Source organism: Periplaneta americana, chromosome 14, assembly GCF_040183065.1.
Source record: "Periplaneta americana isolate PAMFEO1 chromosome 14, P.americana_PAMFEO1_priV1, whole genome shotgun sequence".
Lineage (NCBI taxonomy): Eukaryota > Metazoa > Arthropoda > Insecta > Blattodea > Blattidae > Periplaneta > Periplaneta americana.
In genome coordinates this window covers 52,891,627-52,916,036 of record NC_091130.1, presented here as the reverse complement: position 1 = coordinate 52,916,036, position 24,410 = coordinate 52,891,627, and the positions used below count along the sequence as shown (strand labels likewise).

General features: G+C 35.9%; 1 protein-coding gene across 7 annotated transcripts in view; it reads left to right on the top strand.

Annotated features, from left to right (window-relative positions):
• Window positions 1–24,410, top strand: part of LOC138713282 (microtubule-associated protein futsch-like) — a 1,205,925-nt gene that overhangs the window by 930,103 nt on the left and 251,412 nt on the right. For all 7 annotated transcript variants that reach the window (XM_069845262.1, XM_069845261.1, XM_069845263.1 and 4 more), the window contains one exon: window positions 19–1,168. In XM_069845262.1, coding sequence (XP_069701363.1) covers window positions 19–1,168 — 1,150 coding nt within the window. The remainder of the gene's footprint in view (window positions 1–18; window positions 1,169–24,410) is intronic.

Sequence of the window (24,410 nt, the reverse complement as noted above, 5' to 3'; positions counted from 1 at the left end):
CTAATGTTTCTCTTTCAGGAATATTGAAGAATGCCAGAGATACAGAATCCAGAACAAGGTCTCCATCACAGTCTGATGTGGCTCCTTCCTCCGAAGTAGAAACAGAGTCAGAAACTGAAGTTAGAGGCATCCTCAAATCTTCTGGTACGCCTGTGACTTCAGGAGCTGGAACACCAGAATTGGAAAGCTTCCGTCACTTGAAAAGTGTGCTCAAGAAGGAAACTGCAAGTAATGGTAGTGAGCATCAAGTATCTGAAGACTCGGTTGTTACTGCAGCTAGCAGCGAAACACTTCGCTCTATCCTTAAGCCTGAATCCACGGAATGGGATGAATCTTCATCTTCCAGCAGCTCAGATTCTTCATCTGAAAGCGATACTCCAGTGCGTCCTCTCTCGGCTCCAGCAAGAAACACTCTGGATCTGGTTAGTATCCTCCATGGAGTTGAAGCTAATGCACGTAAGCAACGCCAGGCTTTGGTGTCGTCAACGAATAATAAACCTGCTCGTCCCAGCAGCAACGACGAGAGGCTTATGAACCTCAGAAACCTGAGAAACGAGAAGGAAAATCACCAAGGAGGCAAGGAAACAACTCACCTCGAGAAGAAAAAAGTGGATGATGCTTTAAAGAAAGATTCCAAATTGGGAAGTGAGAATCATTTCGTTAGAAAGCCGATGGATGTTCATCTAGATCACAAGTCTCTGGTAAAACAGAGAAAACTGGAATCAAAAATGCTTGTGGAAGAATTGAGTAAGAAATCTCTTGAAGCTCGACAGATTAGTGAGAAGAACCATACTTTCAGCACTTCAAAGTATGTAGAATCCCACATAATTGATCATAAATCACTAAGTACTCAGAAGAAGTTGGAGTCAAAGAAGCAAGTCGATGAAGTGACAAGTACAACGAAAAGTGTAGCAGAGCGGTCAAGAAGAGTCAAGCGAACTGCAGAAGAGGAGGAGGCAGCTCAGTATGAGAGGCAGCTGCATCGTCAAATAGAGGAGCTGCAGCGTTTATCTTCCTCACCAAACGACACCCCTACACCACCAACATCGGATGGAGAGACATCTTCTTCAGGAGGGCGTGAAGTCCGGCGCATAATTCGGAATGAGGCAGTTGCTCGAAGGAGACAAGCAGCCCTAGCCAAACAACAGAGGGAAGCCAACAGTAGCAGGTAAGAACACTAATTTCATTTTACAACTTGGTGTGCCAAGAGGTGCAAGTGCATAAAATATAACTGTGAGAAAAGGAAAGTCGTGGTATAGAAGGAATGGTACAGACCAGGCACCAACATATTTTCTATGACAAATCACATTCCGCATTTAAATCAAACATTTTTCTCCACGAAAGGACATAAATTAATTATTGACCATATTTGTTAAAGTAAGGAGCCATGAATTAATTAAGAAACTTGGTGTATAGTGGGTGTATAGTGTGGATTAAGCATCAGTGCATGTTTATTAATACTTTCTTACTCACTTACAAATGGCTTTTAAAGAACCCGGAGTTTCATTGCCACTCTCACATAAGCCCGCCATCGGTCCCTATCCTGAGCAAGATTAATTCAGTCCCTACCATCAGATCCTACCTCCCTCAAATTCATTTTAATATTAGCCTGCAATCTCCGTCTCGGCCTCCCCAAAACTCTTTTTCTCTCAGGTCTTCCAACTAACACAATATACTCATTTCTGGATTCACCCATACATGCTATGTGCCCTACCCGTCACAAACGTCTGGATTTAATGTTACTAATTATGTTAGGTGAAGAATACAATGCGTGCAGTTCTGCATTGTGTAACTTTCTCCATTCTCCTGTAACTTCATCCCTCATAACCTCAAATATTTTCCTAAGCACCTTATTCTCGAATACCCTTAACCTGTGTTCCTCTCTCAAAGTGAGAATTCAAGTTTACAAGTTTATTAATACATAATTTTAACTTTAGCCTATTGTTCTACTTAAGTGGGAATTCTAAAAATAAACATCTGATGTATACACTTAAACATTCGTTACTTTCAATGAATTGTAATAGCATATAAACTAAAAGTTCCTATAATATCAAGGACATTAAGAGACCTGTTCTTGGAGCTGTTATTTTAGGGATGTCTTGCTATACATTCAGTATAACAATTGGGCAGTTATAAAATAAACGTTAATCATGTTGCAAAATGTTAAGCTCTACTTGAATTGAAATATTATGTTAAAACTGAGAATTTACTCGTATTATATGGCCGATGTAGTAATTGTTGTTCGCTACTCATAATACATTATGTAGGAAGAGGAGAAATGAACGATGTTCATTGTACTAATATGAACTTGAAAATTTATTTTCTCTAGATGAGGGAAAAATTCATTACTAATGATGACAGTGAACAATGTTACACTTTTATTCTGCCATGAAATTGACCTCACATTGTACTGCTTTTTATTTAAAAAAAAGTCACTTGCACCCCTTGGTGTTCATTGTAGTGCGAGACATTTGCATGTTACCTGAATTGAAGACATTTTTATTATTTTGTACCAGGGATGTCATAGCGCCTATATTACGTGCTGATACTATAAGCAATACAAATCCAACAAGGTTCACTTTTCAGCAAGATAAAGTACAATCATCACTCTTAAATGTTTTGTGGGTACTTGAGAGCACGCAGTGCAGGCGTTTTGATATCCATAGTGAGAAATATTAGTAAAATCAAGGTGGTCAGATATGAAACCTTTATGAGTCAATTTTAATAGGAGTAATAGTTCATAATTTTATTGTCCAAATGTAGAAAACCTCATTTACCGTTAATTATTTAGATCAGCATGTTGCTCTAGTTTCATAGGTTTTAGGGCAACGAAATTCGTTTCTTCCTGCAGAAAGCTCGTATTCAAAGTTAATAATTACGTAATTGCGTACTGTTTCCGAATGCTAGGTCTAACATTTCTCAGAGTGAAGATAGTACAGTATATATTTCAATTTAATTTCTTCAGTATACTAACACTGATTCTCAGCTCTACAAGAATATACTTTCAAAAGTTTAAATTTTTAAAATAATTTTACCACGAGAATATCGTTTTAATGACTGACACTTTTACTACGTCATACTATTTTTGACCAATTAAACGGTACGAAAGGACGTCTTTCAACCAATCATGGCTACCTTTCGCACAATTTTATCACTTCCCGAGCATTTATTTTTATCATTTTCCTGGCTTTTTTTATCACTACCCTAGCATTTGTTTCTTTGTTTGCCAACATTTCAAACTGCAAATTCTTTACGGTACTATAAAACATGCTTTGCAATCGTCATTTGTTTCCTGCATAGATAGTCGACTGAAAATGGCGGGTCCTTTCAAACGTTTTGGTGAAGGTAACCTTAGTGAAATAGAATTTTAGCAAGTCAATATCTATTTTATTGTATTAGAGTACTTTATTTCTTCTAATCTTCATATACTTTCTTCCGTTTTTATCACCTCCCTACCATTTGCTTCTTTGTTTGCAAATATTTCAAACTTCAAATTATGTACGGTACTATAAAACATGCTTTGGGATCGTCATTTGTTTACAGCATAGACAGTCGGCTCCATTCAAACGTTTGGGTGAAGCTAACATTGGTAAAATAGAATTTAGTAAGTCAATTAATATTTTATTGTATTAGAGTACTTTATTTGTTCTAATCTTTATATACTTTCTTCTAGTCGTGTAATAGTCAATTAAATCGCACTCGAGTTTTGATTTTCTCTAGATAAATCAAAACCTCTAGTGAGATTACTTTTGGTAACTGTAACACATCCCACATTTTTTATACTTTCCTACATTAGTAGAGGCCCGTAGTGTGTGGACTGTTTCATCATGACTATTCGACATGAAGACGAAATTATTAAAAAAATGTGCTGTGAAACGAACTGTTTTCGTCGTATCTTAGTAATTATTAATCATAGTCGTTTTATAATTAGCGATATTTATTAAACATGGTTTTTTATTTTTTAAAACGATTTTAAACTTCAAACAGAATCATTTTCAATTTGACGTCTTTACAAACAGAATTATTTGCACATTTTAATTTTAATTATTTACATTGGTCAGGGGAAATAATTTTATCTTGCATACTTACATAGTTTTCAGTTTGAATAAGAAATAGGCTACAAAACAAGATCGCCTTATCATACCAGATCAGTAAAAAATACCTGGCAGAAACATTGCTTGTAATACCATAGTCCCAGCTGCTAATTTGTTCTTCCTGAATGATCCCCTACACAAAAAGGTACGAGTTTTCGTTATGTTTGGTAAAGGCTGGTTCACAATAAACCGGAAACGGAAACAACAAAAACGAGAACGGAAATAATGTTAAAATGAATATATTTAAATGTGAGCATTCACAATAGTTAATTGCGAATACTCACATTTAAATGCATTTATTTTAACAATATTTCCGTTCTCGTTCTCGTTGTCGTTTTTGTTCCCGGTTTATTGTGAACCAGACTTAAGTTGTAATACGTAGCATATTTATCTTACTGAGATCTTATACATGCACAGGAAACTTGCTTTGTTAAAATTTTCAATCAGATACGATTTTCTGGCCATTGTCAGTTTGACAGACTATGCTAGGGGATATATTTTTAGTAGGTTATTTTTGACGCTTTATCAACATCTTAGGTTATTTAGCGTCTGAATGAGATGGTGATAATGCCGGTGATGTGTCCGGGGTCCAGCACCGATAGTTACCCAGCATTTGTTCATATTGGGTTGAAGGAAAACCCCGGAAAAACCTCAGTCAGGTAACTTGCCCCGACTGGGAATCGAACCCGGACCACCTCGTTTCGCGGCCAGACACGCTAACCGTTACTCCACAGGTGTGGACACTGGGGGATATTTATACTGACATACTAAATCGAAATTTTTATACATATAAGAACAAAATTTCTCCTAAATTAAATGAAGCACGATCACGTAAAATAACATTTAAAGTAAATCTAATTTGTATCTTAACCCTAAGTTCATACCTGCACAAGTACCTTTCGGCACTACACTTATTTCGCTATCAACTCACTCACTGCACTGATTCTATCCTGATTTTACTAATACTTCAAAACCATTTCACCGTTCAAATACTTTGCACAGTTACTATGAACTATAGAACTTCACTTACACAAACACACTTCACTTACACAATAGACTTCACTGACACTACACACTTCACACTTCACCGACACAACACACTTCCTCACTGATACAATACTTCAAATAATAACATATCAATTACACCCTTTAAATAGTGTGTATAATATGCTACCGTCTATTAGTAAAGTCCTTAAGCCTATTTTAAATACATTTTTGGTTATTGGTAAAGTCTGCAGGTAAAGCATTCCAGTCCCTGATAGTACGATTGAGAAAAGAAAACTTTCCAGTGTCCGTCCTCTGTCTTCTTTCCCTCCATTTATATGAGTGGTCGTTCCTTGAAGAGTAACTTGGAGGCTGCAACCTATTTTTTTATTTCTCTCCAGGCAGGCTCACCTCTGTACGTTTTAAACATTGCGCATAATCGAATTCGCGTTCTCCTGTCCGTGAGTGTGTCCCATTTTAATGGTGAATTATTACGACAACACTCGACAACACTGGACTGTAGGTCTAGAATAAAAGAATTATTTAGCGATTAAGTGATAGTTTAATGCCAAAAACGATAAGAGTACATTGCAGTTTAAAAGTAGTTACTGTTTCTCATTGGTGTATCGACAAATTGACCTCGTCTCACGCAATTATCTTTTGATACCTCGTGATTCTCTAAGAGATGAACGGTACAATTAGTTATTCCTCATGTCATGCAGACTGCCAGTTTAAGAACTTAAGAAAGTGACAACAAAAACGTTAAATGATGTCAGAAATTTATGGGGCCCTTATAACAATGCCCCCACCCCCAGCGCCTTTGCAGTTGCTGTTAGGATAATTCTTAGTTTTCTCTGTTGATTGGTTTAATTTAAGTAGTGAAGTAGTGTGACGTAGTTCTGTTTAAAATGCTTCGATTTTAATAAAATTGACAGTACTAGAAACTATTGTGTCTCATAGTGTCAAAAAGTTACTCTATGAAATAATTTATTTTATATAGACGGTTAGTTAAAATCGTACTCTGTACCGTCTTTTTTAATGTTTGGGCCACTGGTGGAACTGGAGTAGAAAAGGAAGGAAGATGAAAAGATAATAGCAGAAGAGAGTAAGTAGCTGTAATAGGCAGAAAGCCACCGCCGTGTTTATCTGTTGCAGTCCAAGACACTATGAGAGCAAGAATGTTGTAAGTGCCGTATTATTAAAATTCCTGTCAGGCATTGTGCTTTTAAAACAGTCGGCTTCATAATTGAATTCGTTTCTATTGGTGCACTTGTAATGAACTTCTCATTCAAGTCATTTGCGTGTTATCATACATGCAGTGGTTAAAGAGTCGTGATAGTTCAGTCGGCTGAGCGAAAGATTACATCTTTCATAGTCGTGATTATTCGACTCTGGTTAGGGAAATGTATTTTCGCTATTCATAGTGAACCAGCCTGGAGCATGTATTTATATTTGTTACTATTTCAAGTTGTAATAACATGATAGATAACCGTTATAATATTTCTACTACTTATTTAAAGGTAAATGTACAGCAGTGGCAAAAAAAAACCGGACCGACCCATGTAGCTGATTTCAGAGCCTTGTTCACTCTAGATCTCGATAGACTGGTATCTAAGACTTTCGTGGTTCGAATCCTGCCTGGGAAGGAAACTTTTTTTTTTTTGTTCCTTATTCAAATTTATTCCCAATACTTTTCGATCACAGCGATATTTTACTACTTAAGTAACTTATTATTCCCAGAATATGAATTTTACCAGCAATCGAAAAGTATTGGGGATAAATTCGAATAACGCACAAAAAAAAAGTTTCCTTCCCAGGCAGAATTCGAACCACGAAAGTCTTAGTTACCAGTCTATCGTGCTCTGGAGTGAACAAGGCTCTGAAATGAGCTACAAGGGTCGATCCGGGGTTTTTTTTTTTTTGCCACTACTGTACATTTTGAAATTGTCATAACTTTTTTCGGAGAGAATGGCTGACCGCCAATGCGTATAATCTGCGTGTCAGAATCTACTCTTCTAAAACAGGTTTCTTTAAAACATCGTGAACACCAGTTGCCTCTGAAACCACTTTGTCTGAGTAGTGCCAGAACATTCAAGTTACAAACGAAAAGTAACGATAATGTAGCTTTTTATATCGTGAATATTTTAAATAAATAATAATAATAATAATAATAATAATAGACCTAGTAATAAATTAACTTTGAAGCCTTCTAAACTGTTCTATACGTAAATTCAATTCTCCTGTAATTTTCAGCAAAGAGTTCAATTACTTTCTGGCTAAAATTAGAGATCTTTCTTCCAGAAGTGAACTAAATCCATCACAGCTTTCTTAGACCAATGCCAGATACAATAAAAAAGAACATGAGGAAAACAGAAGAAAGAATTTTTAATATCACATCAAGAAATCTATTTGTTTCTTTGCATAAACATTTTAGCAACTTTTATTCACATATTTATGTTCAGATCTAGAGTTAGTCTTTGCATATATATATATATATATATATATATATATATATATATATATATTTACTTTCTGTTTATCTTCATATGATGAAGAAAATGTATTTTATAATTGGAGTATTTATTTTATAATTCATTGTTTCTCATCAACACTGCATAATATACCACATACCGCATACGCTCGCGCTCTTTTCAGTAACTTATTTGCTGGGAAGAAAGTCAGCTCTGGCATGGAAGATATATTCGTTACTTAGTGCTGCCACCTCGAGTCGATTTGTCAACTGAATAGCACGGATAAGACCTTTCCCCTTGCCCTTTGCACAACCGTGAAGCTCCATCGAATGGATTACAAAACACTTCTGCGCATGCCCATATAGAGGTGGTTAGCAGCTGGCTCGAATGACAAAGATATGTACAGCCATACAGCAGCGCATGAGCGGACGAACGGCATTGTTACTCTGAAACGGCGTGGCGCGGTCGTTCAAATCGTTGTTTTGCTGGAATCACTTCATGATAAATCCACATTTTTTATAATATTTGTGATCTTGTAGCGCTCTGAATGTACAGTTAAAAATAAGATTTAATTATATTTTATTTAGGCAGTGCCATGGCTCGAGAGCACTACCCCTGAAGCCGTCCCTGGTGAACACCCGTTCTTAGCCAGAAATTACGTGTAGGCTGAAATACTAGTACATTTATTTATTTATTTATTTATTTATTTATTTATTTATTTATTTATTTATTTATTTATTTATTTAACCTGGTAGAGATAAGGCCATCAGGCCTTCTCTTCCCCTCTACCAGGGGGTTACAACTACAATATTAAGAATACAATTACAATTATAATTACAATTAATATTAAATTTACAGATACAATAAAAATCGAAGTACTAAAAGATTAACTGATTAATAAAAGGTAGACAGTTTATTGTAAAAGTTAAGAAGAGAGAAGCATTTCTTTTATTGACTAAGTACAAATTAAACCTACTCTACGCAGTAAGAAAATGCTTAATAAGCTTGCTTTTGAACGCTACTGAATTCCGACAGTCTCTGATGTCACTGGGTAGGGTATTCCACAAGCGCGAGAGAGACATTGTGTATGATGATGAATACGATGATGTCTTATGTGTTGGTATGGCTAGTATGCGGCTATTCTGCCTGCGAGTGAAGAGATTATGATATGATGACAGGTAACTGAAACGGGAGGCAAGGTAGGTAGGTGTAGAAGTGTGAAGGACTTGGAAAAGGAGAACAAGAGAATGAAAATTTCTACGTTCGTTAACCCGTAGCCAGTTTAGAGTTTGGAAGGATGGGGTAATGTGGTCAGCGCGAAGGACATCGCAGACGAAGCGAACACAAGAATTATGAAAACGTTGTAATTTTTGCGACAGGTTGACATTGAAGTCAGTCAGTATAAAATCACAATAATCGAAGTGGGGCATTACTAGTGTTTCCACTAGCATTTTCTTGAGTGATAGCGGAAGGAATTTTCGAATGCTGTTTAAGAAATGTAGTATGGAAAGCACTTTTTTGGTAATATGGGTTACTTGGTTATTCCAGTTTAATATGGGTTACTTGGTTATTCCAGTTTAAATGCGTATCAAAGTAAACTCCAAGGTTTTTAACACAGGAAGCAAAAGGGATTGTGACATAATATCCTTTTATGAAAATTACAACTAATATTGTTTTTATCGCAATGGAAATATGTGTGCATGCTTATGCTCTCTTCTGTGACCCAATTGTTTGTATTTCCGACTTTAAGTTTAGCGAACTCGAGTACAGTTCCCGACAGGGAAATGGAGATTTCCCCTTCCCCTCTTCAGGAATGCAGTGTGTGGCCCTTCTTTCGTGTCATATATGTTAAGGTGGTGCCATTTCATGTTCATAATTCTCATAAGACAACAATAGGCATATACTTCTTAATTTATTCAGTTTTAATTTTAAGAAAACCCATTAAGTCCTTCTTCAATCTTAATCGAGTTTGAAGAAGATTCATATCTACTCTCGGAAGGGTCCTACATCGTGCTATCAAGTCAGTTGGAAGGAAAATAATTGAGTTATAAACGAATGAAGTTCGTTGCCCGATGTAGAGCTCTTTCGAGAATATGAATCAGTTTCACACTCAATTACGATTGTAAGTGGACTTAACGGATTCTGTTTGAGAGTTTCTTAATTAATAAATAATTCCGAAATTGTAATTTATTAATCAAACATTTTTAGTTGGACACGAAATATCTGTAATAAAGTTTTCACAAGCAAACTCTTCTTGTTGCTTACATTGAGAATAAGCCTTTCCATTTTACTTTAACTTACATACCTACAATTCGTTTACATTGTATCAGAAAACATCAAACTTGACTTTGCGTCCGTAGCTAGAGACCTCGGGCTAGACATTGAAACGTAAGCAGATCCTAGTTTGTATACTTTTCCAGTGCCTTGGGAGACGTCAACTTGGGATATGCTCCTGATGCTAAGGAACTAGAACAAGAGCTCTCTGACCCATATTCGCGTCGCCTGCCCCAGTCCATTTACAGAAGATGTACTGAGCGTCTTATTGTGGGTAGACATTTAAAATAGAACCAATGGCAGGGCGCCCGCATACTTGCGATTAACGAAGGCCAACCAAAAACAACAGTTCAACGTACACGGTCATGGATCTTATGCCATGAGCTTGTCTTTCGTTATTAAAAATGGAAAGTACGCATCACACACCGCATGCGGTCTATTACTGCACACTTGTTGACATGTAGAGTGTAAATCTTCCAATTATGTAAGCTCTAGGGAATGTTTATACTATTGTATTGTATCTCAGCTTCACCGTAGCCATCGTCATCGTAATGATCATCATTGTAATGATAGTTATCTTTATGGCATTTCTGGTAGTCATCGTTATCGTAATCATTATTGTTATGATAGTAACGGTTACGGCATTCGTTACATTCGTGGTAGTCGTCGTTATCTTCGTGGTAGGCCTACAGATAGTCATGATTATCGTTATCATTGTGATAATTTTTCTTATCTTTATGGCATTCGTTATCTTTGTTATAGTCATCGTTATCTTTTTGACAGTCATCGTTATCTCTGTGACAGTCATCGTTATCTCTGTGACAGTCATCGTTATCTCTGTGACAGTCATCGTTATCTCTGTGACAGTCATCGTTATCTTTGTGACAGTCATCGTTATCTTTGTGACAGTCATCGTTATCTTTGTGACAATCATCGTTATCTTTGTGACAGTCATCGTTATCTTTGTGACAGTCATCGTTATCTTTGTGACAGTCATCGTTATCTTTTTGACAGTCATCGTTATCTCTGTGACAGTCATCGTTATCTTTGTGACAGTCATCGTTACCTTTGTGACAGTCATCGTTACCTTTGTGACAGTCATCGTTATCTTTGTGACAGTCATCGTCATCTTTTTGGCAGTCATCATTATCTCTGTGGCAGTCATCGTTATCTCTGTGGCAGTCATCGTTATCTCTGTGGCAGTCATCGTTATCTTTGTGACAGTCATCGTTATCTTTTTGGCAGTCATCTCTGTGGCAGTCATGGTTATCTCTATGACAATCATCGTCATTTCTGTGGCAGTCATCGTCATCTCTGTGGCAGTCATAGTCATCTCTGTGGCAGTCATCGACATCTCTGTGGCAGTCATCGTCACCTCTGTGACAGTCATCGTCACCTCTGTGACAGTCATCGTCACCTCTGTGACAGTCATCGTCACCTCTGTGACAGTCATCGTCACCTCTGTGACAGTCATCGTCACCTCTGTGACAGTCATCGTCATCTCTGTGGCAGACATCGTCATCTCTGTGGCAGTCATCGTTACTTCTGTGGCACCGTTATCTTTGTGACAGTCACCGTTATCTTTGTGACAGTTACCGTTATCTTTGTGACAGTCATCGTTGTCTTTGTGGCAGTCATCGTTATCTTTGTGGCAGTCATCGTTATCTTTGTGGCAGTCATCGTTATCTTCGTGGCAGTCATCGTTATCTTTGTGGCAGTCATCGTTATCTTTGTGGCAGTCATCGTTATCTTTGTGACAGTCATCGTTATCTTTGTGGCTGTCATGGTTATTTTCATGTCAGTCATCGTTATCTTCGTGACACTCGTCGCTCTCTTAGTGGGACTTATCGTTGTCGCCATTTATATCATCGTTATCGTTACGGTCGTGGTAAACTAATATTTTGGACATTTAAATAGCTGTTTCATTATTCATAATAATTCATTCTTATTTTCTCTGAACAAAATGTCGACATCTGCATTGGGTTTCTAGCTGGGATAGACTATTGGTATTACCTCTTTAGTTAGCTTCTGTGGACTTTGTTGGCTACAATAGTGGTACTGAAGCACACGAGTTGCTCTTCATTATCGTCCACTTTAGGGTTTAACCCTACTGGCCTCTTCTCTACTTCAAGAGAGTTCATCCTCCTATTTAGCGATTTTATATTTTTTAAGCTTCTCCTCTGATGCAAATAAATTTGCTTGCATCCTGTCTCATCAAATGACGTTATCTTTGTCTGGATCTGCAGCGTCGAACGGAAACCTTTACTAAGTGTCGCCTATTTCCTGTGCTTAAGAAGTGATTTCCAGTAAAGATTGATGCTTACGATTGCTAATAACAATATTTAGTAACACTGTATCAGATTGCCTCTGTATCCGTCACCTAATGCCATGATTGCGTGACATGTTGAGAGAACTTTTAATTATGTGACGCACCGCCGCTCCGGTTCGGCTACCTCTTTGACACACCTGTCGTGCGGGACAGTTTGTTTCCTAGAACAACTTCATCAGAGCTCTAATCCTGTAATTTTTATTTTTCTTGGTAGCCTATTACGAGTATATCGTAACTTAGGTCTTCCCCACTTGGTTAATTTTCCACATTTATAGAGTCATACAGACACAGCAGAGAATGTGTCGGTTGAAATATGATAGTTTAAAGGAACTGTGAATCGTAAGTTTTTTTGTTTGCAGAAGTCTTACCTTAAAACTTAATGGAAACAAATTGCGAGACATGTATTATGTTGGCTTCGTATTCATGAGGTCAGAAGATCGTTAGAACTTTCGTTCATGTTTTTTCGTCACTGTCGTGGGAGGGGAAATATGCAGTAAATAACTTCTCTAAATAGAACACTACCACCTCTCTTGTTGGAATTTCTTGCATTTGGTTAATTTCATCATTTGAAATTTGTAATATTAAATAATTTCGATATAACGTATAAAAACGAGTATCACACTATATTCAAAGTTTGGTCTGTGACGTACGTTACTATTTTGCAGAGAAGAACGACGTTTATTTTTATTGTTCTTATAGATGCTTTCTCAGATGGATATAGTCTATTTAAGAGTTTTTTAGTCGAAAGTGCATAATCACAAAATTTGACAATAAACTTTAGCACAGCTCGAGGATCAGAGCTTTTTGTATTACAGCTGTGTCTGAGTACGCCCAATGAGAATGTCAGGTTTTCTGCACATGACTTCGATGTGGGATGAATGGGCGACAAGACGATAGAAATATATTATCCTATTATTATTATTATTATTATTATCATCATCATCTTTATCATTATCGGCCTGTCACGCAAGTGGTCCAGGTTAAGGCTGGTTCACAATAAACCGGGAACGGAAACTACAACGAGAACGGAAATATTGTTAAAATAAATGTGTTTCCAGTCTCGTTCTCGTCGTTTCCGTGCCCGGTTTATTGTGGATCGGCCTTTAGAGTCTCGATCTTAAAATCTATTGTGACACATGTGACGGACAAGGTCGCAGTGCGGGTTTTTCTCGGGGTTCTCCTGGTTTCCCATATTAGACAACTACATCATTCTGTTATAATTCCATAGCATTCCCCGAACGCCGACTGGCGACTCAAGGAGGATTCTGATCTAGGGACGATGCGCTCAAAAGCTGGGTACGTAGCGACCTTTAGTGCAGTCAGCCGGTTTGGGTTGGGAACGCGTCTGGATCGAGAATAAGCGCAATAGATCTTCTAGGTCTTAGTGCCCTCTCTCGAAATTCAATTCAAATTCGATGATGATGATGATGATTATTATTATTATTATTATTATTATTATTATTATTATTATTATTATTATTATTATTATTATTATTATTATTACTATATGAATAGTGTTGCCCTTGCCTATTTCGCGGTTACCAAGTCAGCCGCTGGATTTCAGTATCTATAGTTCATACTCGGTCGATGGCAATATATTTTAAAGACGATAAAATCGTTGGCATTGCTTCCTCCGAGAGAGAAGTAAAGGTAGGGGCCCATGTCCTAGTTTACAGCAGGTAAAAGAACTCTGTCTGTGGTAGAGTGCTCCAGGGAAAATAAGTTGACCATTTTTCGCCGACGTTGATTTCGACGCAGAATAACCTATGTAGTTGAAAACGTCATTAAATAAATGACTACTACTTCTACTAATATAAATAGACCTAATATGGTAAAGTCGCCTAATTCCGTGATATGTTTTTTTCACTGAGTGTCACGTGTTTGGGTATATTGCTATGAAGTTCACCGATGTCTCAAAAGTAGGCGAAAGATACACTCTTTCGAGAAAGATGTCTGACGCTGTGGTCGAACGGCAAAGCTTTGACTGACATTCAATTTTAAAAAAGTTTCACGGGATTAAGGATATCACGGAAATAGGCAACTTTACCTTACATATTATTAATTAATTAATTCATTCATTCATTCATTCATTCATCTATAAAGATTGTATGCAATCCTTAAAAGAAGACAAATTAATTATAGCAGTAGTAATAATAGAATAATATAATAATAATAATCATCATCATCATCATCATAATCATCTTCATAATGGGTAAAGTCGTCTGAAGACGAAACAGGCTTGCCTGGTGAGGTCTAAAACATGAAATTTTGTAGATTATGACAGTGACAAGTTTCCTTGCGGTCAAAGCTATTGGTCTATGTAAGGATTTTTTTTTTTGGTCCTACAGAATACGTCTGTTGGTAACAATTAATATTAGAGGAGAAAAATTCGCTCCGCCGCCGAGGATCGAACCCAGGCCCTTGGTTCTACGTACCAAACGCTCTAACCATTGAGCTACGCCGAAGTTCAATCCACAGCACCGGATAGAATCTCCCTCCTCCAGTGTTTTTCCGTTTGTGGCCTGACTCCAAGTTCGACATGTAGGCCTATGTTGACATTTTGTTTATATAAAAGTCAAATGCCATTATACAAGGAGCGCGCTCAGTTGAGAGACTTGGTGGCCGGGATTCCACAGTAATTTGCACTGTTGCTCGAAGAATCTATTAAAGATTAATTTTTTTGGTCCTACAGAATACGTCTGTTACGGTAACTATATTAGAGAAGAAAAATTCGCTCCGGCGCCGGGGATTGCACTTAGGCGTAGCTCAATGGTTGAGAGCGCTTGGTACGTAGAACCAAGGACGGGTTCGATCCCCGGCGCCGGAGCGAATTTTTCTTCTCTAATATAATTAAAGCTGTTGAATTTCTTGCTAAAAAAATTCCGGCACACCAGAGGCCAAATTCCGCCAGGAAAGTGGAAATTTGTTTCTTGGTGACCGGATACTGCTAGTTGTTAATTTTGTTTATAATACTCATAGAGATGGGGATGGAAATGACCAAAGAGCCCATTTCTTTTATATGGACGATTGCTTGTTAAATGTTTCACAGTCTTAAGAGGGGTTTAAAGTAAGTCATTATTTCACAGTTTCTTAGGCCTACATTAGACTAATGCACGATGGAATTCCCATGTTGAGGACGTCAGCACAACACCTTACCTCCCCCATTAACAACAAAACGCTTCCGATTGACAACGAACCATCATCCATGACATTGTGTGGATTTGATTCCACTGTCGTGACTTTCATACAACATTGAAGCTGCGGGCCTCGCACTTTGCGTACACCGCGGTCGGTAGATGTAATAAATTACTGTAATAAACGAAACATTGTTCTACACAACCAATCAAAAGGAACTGCTTTTATCATTGACATCAGCCATTCATCAAAACATGACATCAAAAGGCTGAAGCGGAACTGAAGTGATGTCTTAAGCACATCTCCTTTCGTTTTAAAGACTTACACAAGTTTGATTCTGTTGAGGTCATCACCATCATCATAATCATCATGGTTTGAACCTGACGGTGTCATACAGAAAACTCGACCTCCATCGCATTGATTGTCATCCTATTTTGCTGTGTAATGTAGGGTTATACGCCAATAGCTCTTTGGTATTCGATTATTTTTCATTCTTTTTAAACATTGAAACTAATTTTGTTCATTAAGTGGATTTTATTTCTGTCCAATGGCAGGCTCATAAATTGTCGTTAGTCGCCCCACTCTACACGAGCGGACTCATAGATGTCGCTAGTGCGGGGAAGTGTAAATCACTTATTTCGTCAGAGACTATCCAGAGTGCACCACAGACGGGCCCACATTACACTCGTAATGAATTGATGATGATGATGATGATGATGATGATGATTATGATTATGATTATGATTATGATGATGGATGATATGATGGAAGATTGTGGGATGTCACAGAGTAACTGGAGTACTCGGAGTAAAACTCCTGTGTTCCCTGGACCACGAGCTTGTCCAACAAAAGTTATAAATTCAGCGTATAGCCTAATAAGCCCAATACATTGGTACTACTAAGTTGAATATATGAAGTTATTTCCCAAAAATCTGTATAATTTTCTGTCCGGTAGAGAGTATCCAGCTAGAAATCTTAGAATCGCATTTTTGCTGATTTTATTAGTTTTGGATTGTAATTTAGTCAGTCCAATTTTTTTTGCCAATACAACAACACATACATGCAAACTTGCCGCATACTAGCCATACCAACACATGAGACATCATCGTATTCATCATCATACACAATCTCGCTATCGCGCTTGTGGAATACCCTACCCAGTGACATCAGAGACTGTCGGAATTTAATACTGTTCAAAAACAAAGTCATTAAGCATTTTCTTACTGCGTAGAGTAGGTTTAGTTTTTGCTTAAGAAAAAAAAAATCTTTCTTTGTTCTTAACTTCTACAATAAACTGTCTAACCTTTATTAATCAGTTAATCTTTCAGTAGGCCTGCTTTGATTTTTATTGTATTTGTAAATTTAATATTAATTGTAATTATAATTGAAGAGTCCACTGCAAGAATGATGGATGTCACTTTTTTGTCGAAAATGAACCAAGACTGTCAATGCATAGCTTTAGACATATAGAATGTACATACAGAGTTACATGGCATTAACACTGATAGTCATTGTCCAGTAATGATCGGAAAATCACAGTTAAGCTTTGAGCGCTAAGCATTTCAAACTTTCAATCGCTTCTCCTGCAAAATGTATTCCAAAATGACATCCATCATTCTTGCAATGATGGACTCTTCAATTGTAATTGTATTCTTAATATTGTAGTTGTAATCCCCTAGTAGAGGGGAAGGGAAGGCCTGATGGCCTTATCTCTACCAGGTTAAATAAATAAATAAATAAATAAATAAATAAAATATAACAACAGGGGAATGCCGTAACTTCGTAAAATTTAAAGTTTTGCTTCTTTTCCCGTAATATGTTTAAAATATACTTAACGTCTCCTCAATACACCTAAATTTATGTGTCAATTCTTTGGTCGGTGGGAAAAGGTACGCAAGTAAAAAAAAAAGTCGATATTTCTGTTGTACCTAATCACTTAAGTAAAGTTTTTTTTTCTAATTTTTTAAATAATACAGTTTCTTATATGTTAAATTGAAAAGGGTCTTACTTTAACCAACATACATGAATGTCATTATTATATTTTTCTTCAGTTAGGAGTAAATTTAAAAGAAAAAAAAAAAGACTCTTCTGAAAATTTCATTTTGCCTTTTCCCGCCGATCAAAGAATTGATCCTCCATGTTTCTATTTTTATCGTATGTTACATCATGTTTCAAGTAATTGAAATGAACTTATTCTGAAGTGTTATTTACTGCGGCCATTTTATTCTCTGGAGAAGGATGTTGATGTCCGTCGGAAAGGAGACTGGACGGAAATCGGCAGTGGCGGGTGGGAAATGCTGCTGTTGCATTATTGATGAACGTATCACGAGCGGATAATGGAGCGACGATAATTAATTGAATTATCACGTTTCCTACTTGGCAGTGGGAGAAGCACATTGTTATGTTAGGTTACGCGCCGGTCTGTGTTGTGGCTACAGCGCCCATATGTGCAGGCAGGCATTCATATTTGAGACGCAATAAACGCCTTGAAAACTCAATCAAGTATGCGGCACTGCAGTGTACATTGCGTCATATTCGGTACTGCAAAATATATCCATAATGTTTCTCAGTAGATCGCATTATTTCTCCTTATAATTTCTGCTAATTATGTGTAATTACACAGCGTGTTACAAAATAGGCTTTGAAATAAAATCAGAACTTTTTTGTAAATAGTGAAGGTTGTAGATAGTGTCCTGCAATGTTCGAACATGAGAAAGGTAACCAAGACATTAAAAAGTTTGTTTTATTTTATAATAGCCGTACCCGTGCGCTCCGCTGCACCTGTTAGAAATACGTATAAAGTAATTACATAATTAAAATAGGACGTTTGATCCAGGGAACAACTTTTACAACAGCGCAAGATAATCTGCTTCGCTCATTACCCAATTTTTTTTGCATTGCATTCATTGCATATATATTTTATGTATTTTAACACTATTCAATTGAGCATAGTTAAAATTTCAATTATAAAATAATAGATTGCTAAGCTAACGTACTATTACTGCATACTAAATCAATACACTCTCGTTGTTCGTTAATTCTCTGAGATTAAAATGAGTGTACATAAATATTATTTTAAGAAATACAGAAAAAGAATGTACAAAATAGCCTATCAAATTTTCTGTGCATAAGAAGCTATTTTAATCTTACTTGTCCTCGATTTACTCAGACGTTACTGTAATAACATTATAGCATTATGTCCATCTAGAGAAACTACACTTTCCAATGGTGAAATAATAATTAATTATACAAATCGGTTAATTTAGCTTCTGATATTACTTCATACAAACACAGAAACATTCTCTGTAGGCTATGTTTAATAGCGTTCGATTGTTGATGCCCAAGGCCCCTGTTTCGATTGTTGTTGTCCAAGGCCCCTTATAGACGAAGTCATTTGTTCTTAATTCATTGCACCGTCTTAGATGGCGTTATTTTAATTTTAAAACTCATTTATCTCATTAAATATCAGTCCTATCAAAATTTTGTAAAGAATAAACCTTATCGGAAATCATTTTTGAAGAAACTTTTGTTATGTAACATTTTTCACAAAAATCAATAATAAGCGAGATATTTCGATTTATTTAATTCAGGCCCCCTTATAACCCCCCTTTTAAATAAAGTATTTTGAATGCCATATAGCCTAAAATCTAAGTTACAACGAACTTAATTTATATTCCAATTTTCATATAAATCGGTTCAGCCATTATCGCGTGAAAAGGTAACAAACATACAGACAGACATACAAACAAAAATTTCAAAAATGCGATTTTCGGTTTCAGGGTGGTTAATTATATAGACTATGTTAGGACCAATTATTTTTGGAAAATCGAAAATTACCAGAAAAATGTCAGCTACAGATTTATTATTAGTATAGATGAAAAACTAAAACCAAGATATGTGCTAAAATTCTCAAGCGGTTAAAACATGACTAAAGGATAGCGAATGTTTTTATAACAAGTTGAACAAACACGACACCTTCTGCAGAGCGAACATCGACGAATATCAAAGTTTTCCATACTCGACAAACTTGAACCGAACATAGTAATGTACGACGCTAGTTGGAGAGATTTTAAAGTATAATAATTTCAGTTATTTGTATATGATAGGTAAGACACTTTACATAACAGGAAAATGCATGGAAACAATCAAATATATGATGAAATGTATGTATTATCTATTTTTAAATTGAAAGGGGGTGTTCAAACCCGGCAACCCGGAGGGGGATTCCGTACACCCCTGTTGTAATGCGTTAGCATCACCATTGTTGTTCAAAGAGTTAAGCTACGTAAGATAAGTACAGTGATAATGAAAAGTTTCGTAAATTAATTTAACTTCACTCTTGATATGACTATAAATGGTACTGGGCGTGATACTTTTGCAGTGCTGGATCTAACAAAATAACTTTACTCTAGATTGAAGATTAATTTAAATACATTCACTGGTATGTATTTTGAAGGCGATTATATGGTGTTTTGTGAAAGATGAGCTTTCACGTATTATTTTTTTCAGTTTTGGCTGCAGGAAATATTCACAAATAAGATTACTTTATATGTTAAACAGAAGGGTTTGCTATTAAGGGGCCTTGGTCCTGAAATATGAAAAAATAAATTATGAAAAAATCTTTTTTAAATCCACCAACAAATTCTTTGAACTTTATTTTACCAGAACAAAAAAACTAACTTTCTAGCATTATTTGTATATGTTAAGATACATAGTCTACATTAAATAATATATATTAAATATTCAAATATGGAGAAAATAAAAAAATAATTGATGCTTAAAATGAGTAAACTTCAACATTTTTTGTCTGAAATATTCTACACAAGACAAAAACAAAAAACTTTTATACGTTTATTAGTATGGTAACTTTTAGAATAATCTGAACGTCGAATAATTTCGAGGGAAAAATTGTTCCAGGGCCGGGTATCGAACCCGGGACCTTTGGTTAAACGTACCAACGCTCTCACAACTGAGCTACCCGGGAACTCTACCCGACACCGATCAAATTTTTCCCTCTATATCCACAGACCTCAAAGTGGGCTGACAACCGTCAAGCAACAAGCATTGAGTGCACACTAACTCTGTGTGACTTAAATTGAGGTTTTCTGTCCCGGAACAATTTTTCCCTCGAAATTATTCAAATTAACTTTACAGGGAGTTATACCTGAAAGCTTGATTTGCATAATACACGTCACTGTACGCAACAGAAAACCACAATTTAAGTCACACAGAGTTAGTGTGCACTCAATGTTGGTTGCTTGACGGTTGTCAGCCCATTTTGAGGTCTGTGGATATAGAGGGAAAAATTGGATCGGTGTCGGGTAGAGTTCCCGGGTAGCTCAGTTGGGAGAGCGTTGGTACGTTCAACCAAAGGTCCCGGGCTCGATACCCGGCCCCGGAACAATTTTTCCCTCGAAATTGTTCAAATTAACTTTACAGGGAGTTATACCTGAAAGCTTGTTTTGAATCTGAACGTTGAAAATAAAATTTGTGAACGTAGGAGCTTTTTAATCCGCTACTGTTAAAAAAAATACTGAAATCTCAATAACATGGGTAATAATTACGATAGGAAGTTGAAATTGGGTAATTATACTACGTGTAATACCATTATTGGTGTCTGGTAAATTTTTCAGAAAGATAGTTTTAAATTTGTAGGATATTTATATTTCAGGGTTTACTGCTGTAGAGTAACGGTTAGCACGTCTTACCGTGAAACGAGCGTGTTCGGGTTGAAATCATGTTTGGGACTAGTTACCTGATTGACTCTTTTTCCGTGGCAAGAGCAAATGCTGGGTAACTTTTGGTGCTGGACCCCGACTTATTTCGCTGACATTATCACCCCCATTTCACTCTGGCGCTAGATAACCATAACAGATGATAACAGTCAATAAAAAATAAAACTGTTCAGAGTGAACCGTAAGTAATGTCATTAATTTCAGGGGGTTATTCCTTGAGATATTTCAAACAAAAAGTTTAATAGAATTTTGCTCGTTTTTTGCTTCCTTTTCGAGATAAACTATTTTTATACGAAATATTTCATAGCGTGTTTTGTTATAGCCATTGATGTAATTCCCAATATGCTTAGTTTAAGAGAGCAGTGTATTACGATAATAAATTATTGAAATAATTTTAATTGTGTCTTTTAAATGTGCAGAAATTTAATCCGAACAAATGTAACATTTTTAAAATTCGTTTGTAGAACGAAAATTTACACTTGATCGGGTCAAATTTCTGAACATTTAAAGGGCAAAACTAAAATTCTTTCAATCCTTTATTATCATAATACACTGCTCTCTTACTTCTCTCTCCTCTCTGATCTCACTGGCGCATAACCGATTTACTAAAGGTTAGCACGTGCCGAAACAAGAATGGGCAGTTTCGAATTTTCAGGAATTTCAAAGCCGACCACATCTTAACTTGTGGATAGTCTTGCAAAGCTTGTTGCCAACTTTCAGGAGGACTGCTATCAAGACTCTGTTCACATTTTATTTTCGTATCTGTACTGTATTTAAGTGATTACTAGGGCTAGGATTTTGATGACCTATAAATCATGAAAAAATGTCCTAAAACAATGCATTTATGACCTAAAAGTCTTTTAAAAATGCCCTTAAAAATGGCCTACAATTGATCTTACATAATTGGCTTGGTAACAAAAAAGGTTTTGTACTACTTAATATTTATACTAGTAATTACATTAAATTTTATATAATTTTTTCTAAGAAGTACACTTTAATTATTTTACCTGACGTAGTTTCCATATATGATCGTACTCCTCTGCTTCGGCATGTGGATGTGAGGTCAGAAGTGGGCTGTAGCACCATGGATTAGCACCATAGATTTACTTTAATTTTAGTTTCCATGTAGTCTACCACAAGGACACTCTTATCCGGAATTAGCAGGTATAGAGGGGGTCTATTTGAAGGGGTGGTTGGACTGGTCCATTACATGTGGTGTACTACGTTAAAGTGCCAATATTTGTGTAGAAAAAACGGTTAAAATATTATGCAAAATAATGGGTATTAATGGACAAAATATGTAAAGGAAATATCAAAGGAAATAAACATTTTACATTAATAATGGGGATTTATGGCAAAATTAAATGGAAATGCCTAAAAAATGACCGAATAAAACAAAAGATGCTCTTATGAGTTGAAACAGGCAAAAATGAAAAATTTGCCCTAACAAATGAGCCGTTCAGAGCAAAAGTGGTGTAAGTCAAGATTGGGTAATGAGGTTTAAAGTAGAAATTTTATAAAATACAGCGCAAAGTAGCAGTTAATATGTCCTTCGTGCTATCCATTGACTATAAATAAATTGAATATTAATTGCTACCTTGCGCTGCATTTTACAGAATGTTAACTTTAACCTTCATTACCCATTTCTGACTTACACCACTTCTGCTCTGAACGGCTCAAATATGCCTTAAAACACTCAGTTTATCACATAACATATAAATACTAAAGCAGCTATGTTTCTGGCTTACCAGAAAAATGATGCAAATTCATCAAAATCCTGGCCCTAGTGATTACAATACGCACTTTTTTTTTACGAAATAACAGCTTGAAAACTCGGGTGAGTATAATATTCGCACTAAAATACTGAGACCCGAACAAATTAAAATTAACGCTCTGTTTATGTTATGAGAAATGATGGGAAACTGACTGAGCATATTGGGAATTCAATCAATGGCTTTCACAAAACACGCTATGAAATATTTAATATAAAACAATTTTTATCTCGAAAAGGCAGCAAAGACTAGCAAAATTATATTAAACTTTTTTTTTGTATGAAATATTCCAAAGAATAACCCCCTGAAATTGACTAGGGCTAGATGACCTATAAATCATGAAAAAATGTCCTAAAAACAATGCCTTTATGACCTAAAAATCTTTCAAAAATGCCCTTAAAATGCCCTAGAAATTGATCTTATATAATTAGCTTAGTAAGAAAAGAGATTTTGTACTAAATATTTAGAGTAGTAATTAAATTAAATTTGTTTATTTAATTTAAATAATTTTTTCTAAGTAGTACACTTTAATTATTTTACGTGATGTAGTTTCCATGTAGTCGACCACAAGGTCACTCTTATCCGGAATTAGCAGGTATAAAGGAGTCTATATTGAAGGAGTGTTGGACTGATCCATTACATGGGGTGTACTACGTTAAAATTACAAGATTTGTGTAGAAAAATGATTAAAATATTATACAAAATAATGGGTATTAATGGACAAAATGTGTAGAGAAAATATCGAAGGATATAAACATTATTTTACATTAACAATGGGGATTTATGGCCAAAACTAAACGAAAATGCCTCACAAATTACCGAATAAAACAAAAGATGCTCTTATGAGTTGAAACAGGCAAAAAATGCAAAAAAATCCCTAACAAATATGTCTTAAAACATTCAGTTTATCACGCAACATATCTATACTAATAATAAATCTGTAGCCGAAATTTTTCTGGTAATTTTCGATTTTCCAAAAATAATTGGTCCTAACATATATAATTAACCACCCTGAAACCGAAAATCGCTTTTTTGAAATGTTTGTTTGTTTGTATGTATGTCTGTCTGTCTGTCTGCCTGTTTGTTACCTTTTCACGCGATAATGGCTGAACGGATTTCGATGAAAATTGGAATATAAATTAAGTTCGTTGTAACTTAGATTTTAGGCTATATGGTATTCAAAATACATTGTTTAAAAGGGGGATTATAATGGGGCCTGAATTAAATAAATCGAAATATCTCGCTTATTATTGATTTTTGTGAAAAATGTTACATAACAAAAGTTTCTTTAAAAATAATTTCCGATAAGTTTTATTCCTTGAAAAATTTTGATAGGATTGATATTTAATGAGATAAATGAGTTTTAAAATTAAAATAACTGCCATCTAAGGCCGTGTAATGAATTAAAAAACAAATGACTTCGTCTATAAGGGGCTTTGGACAGCAACAATCGAAAGCTATGAAAGATAGCCTACAGAGAATGTTTCTGTTTGTATGAAGTAATATCGGAAGCTAAATTAACCGATTTGTGTAATTAATTATTATTTCACCATTGGAAAGTGTAGTTTCTCTAGATGGACATAATGCTATAATGTTATTACAGTAACTTCTGATAT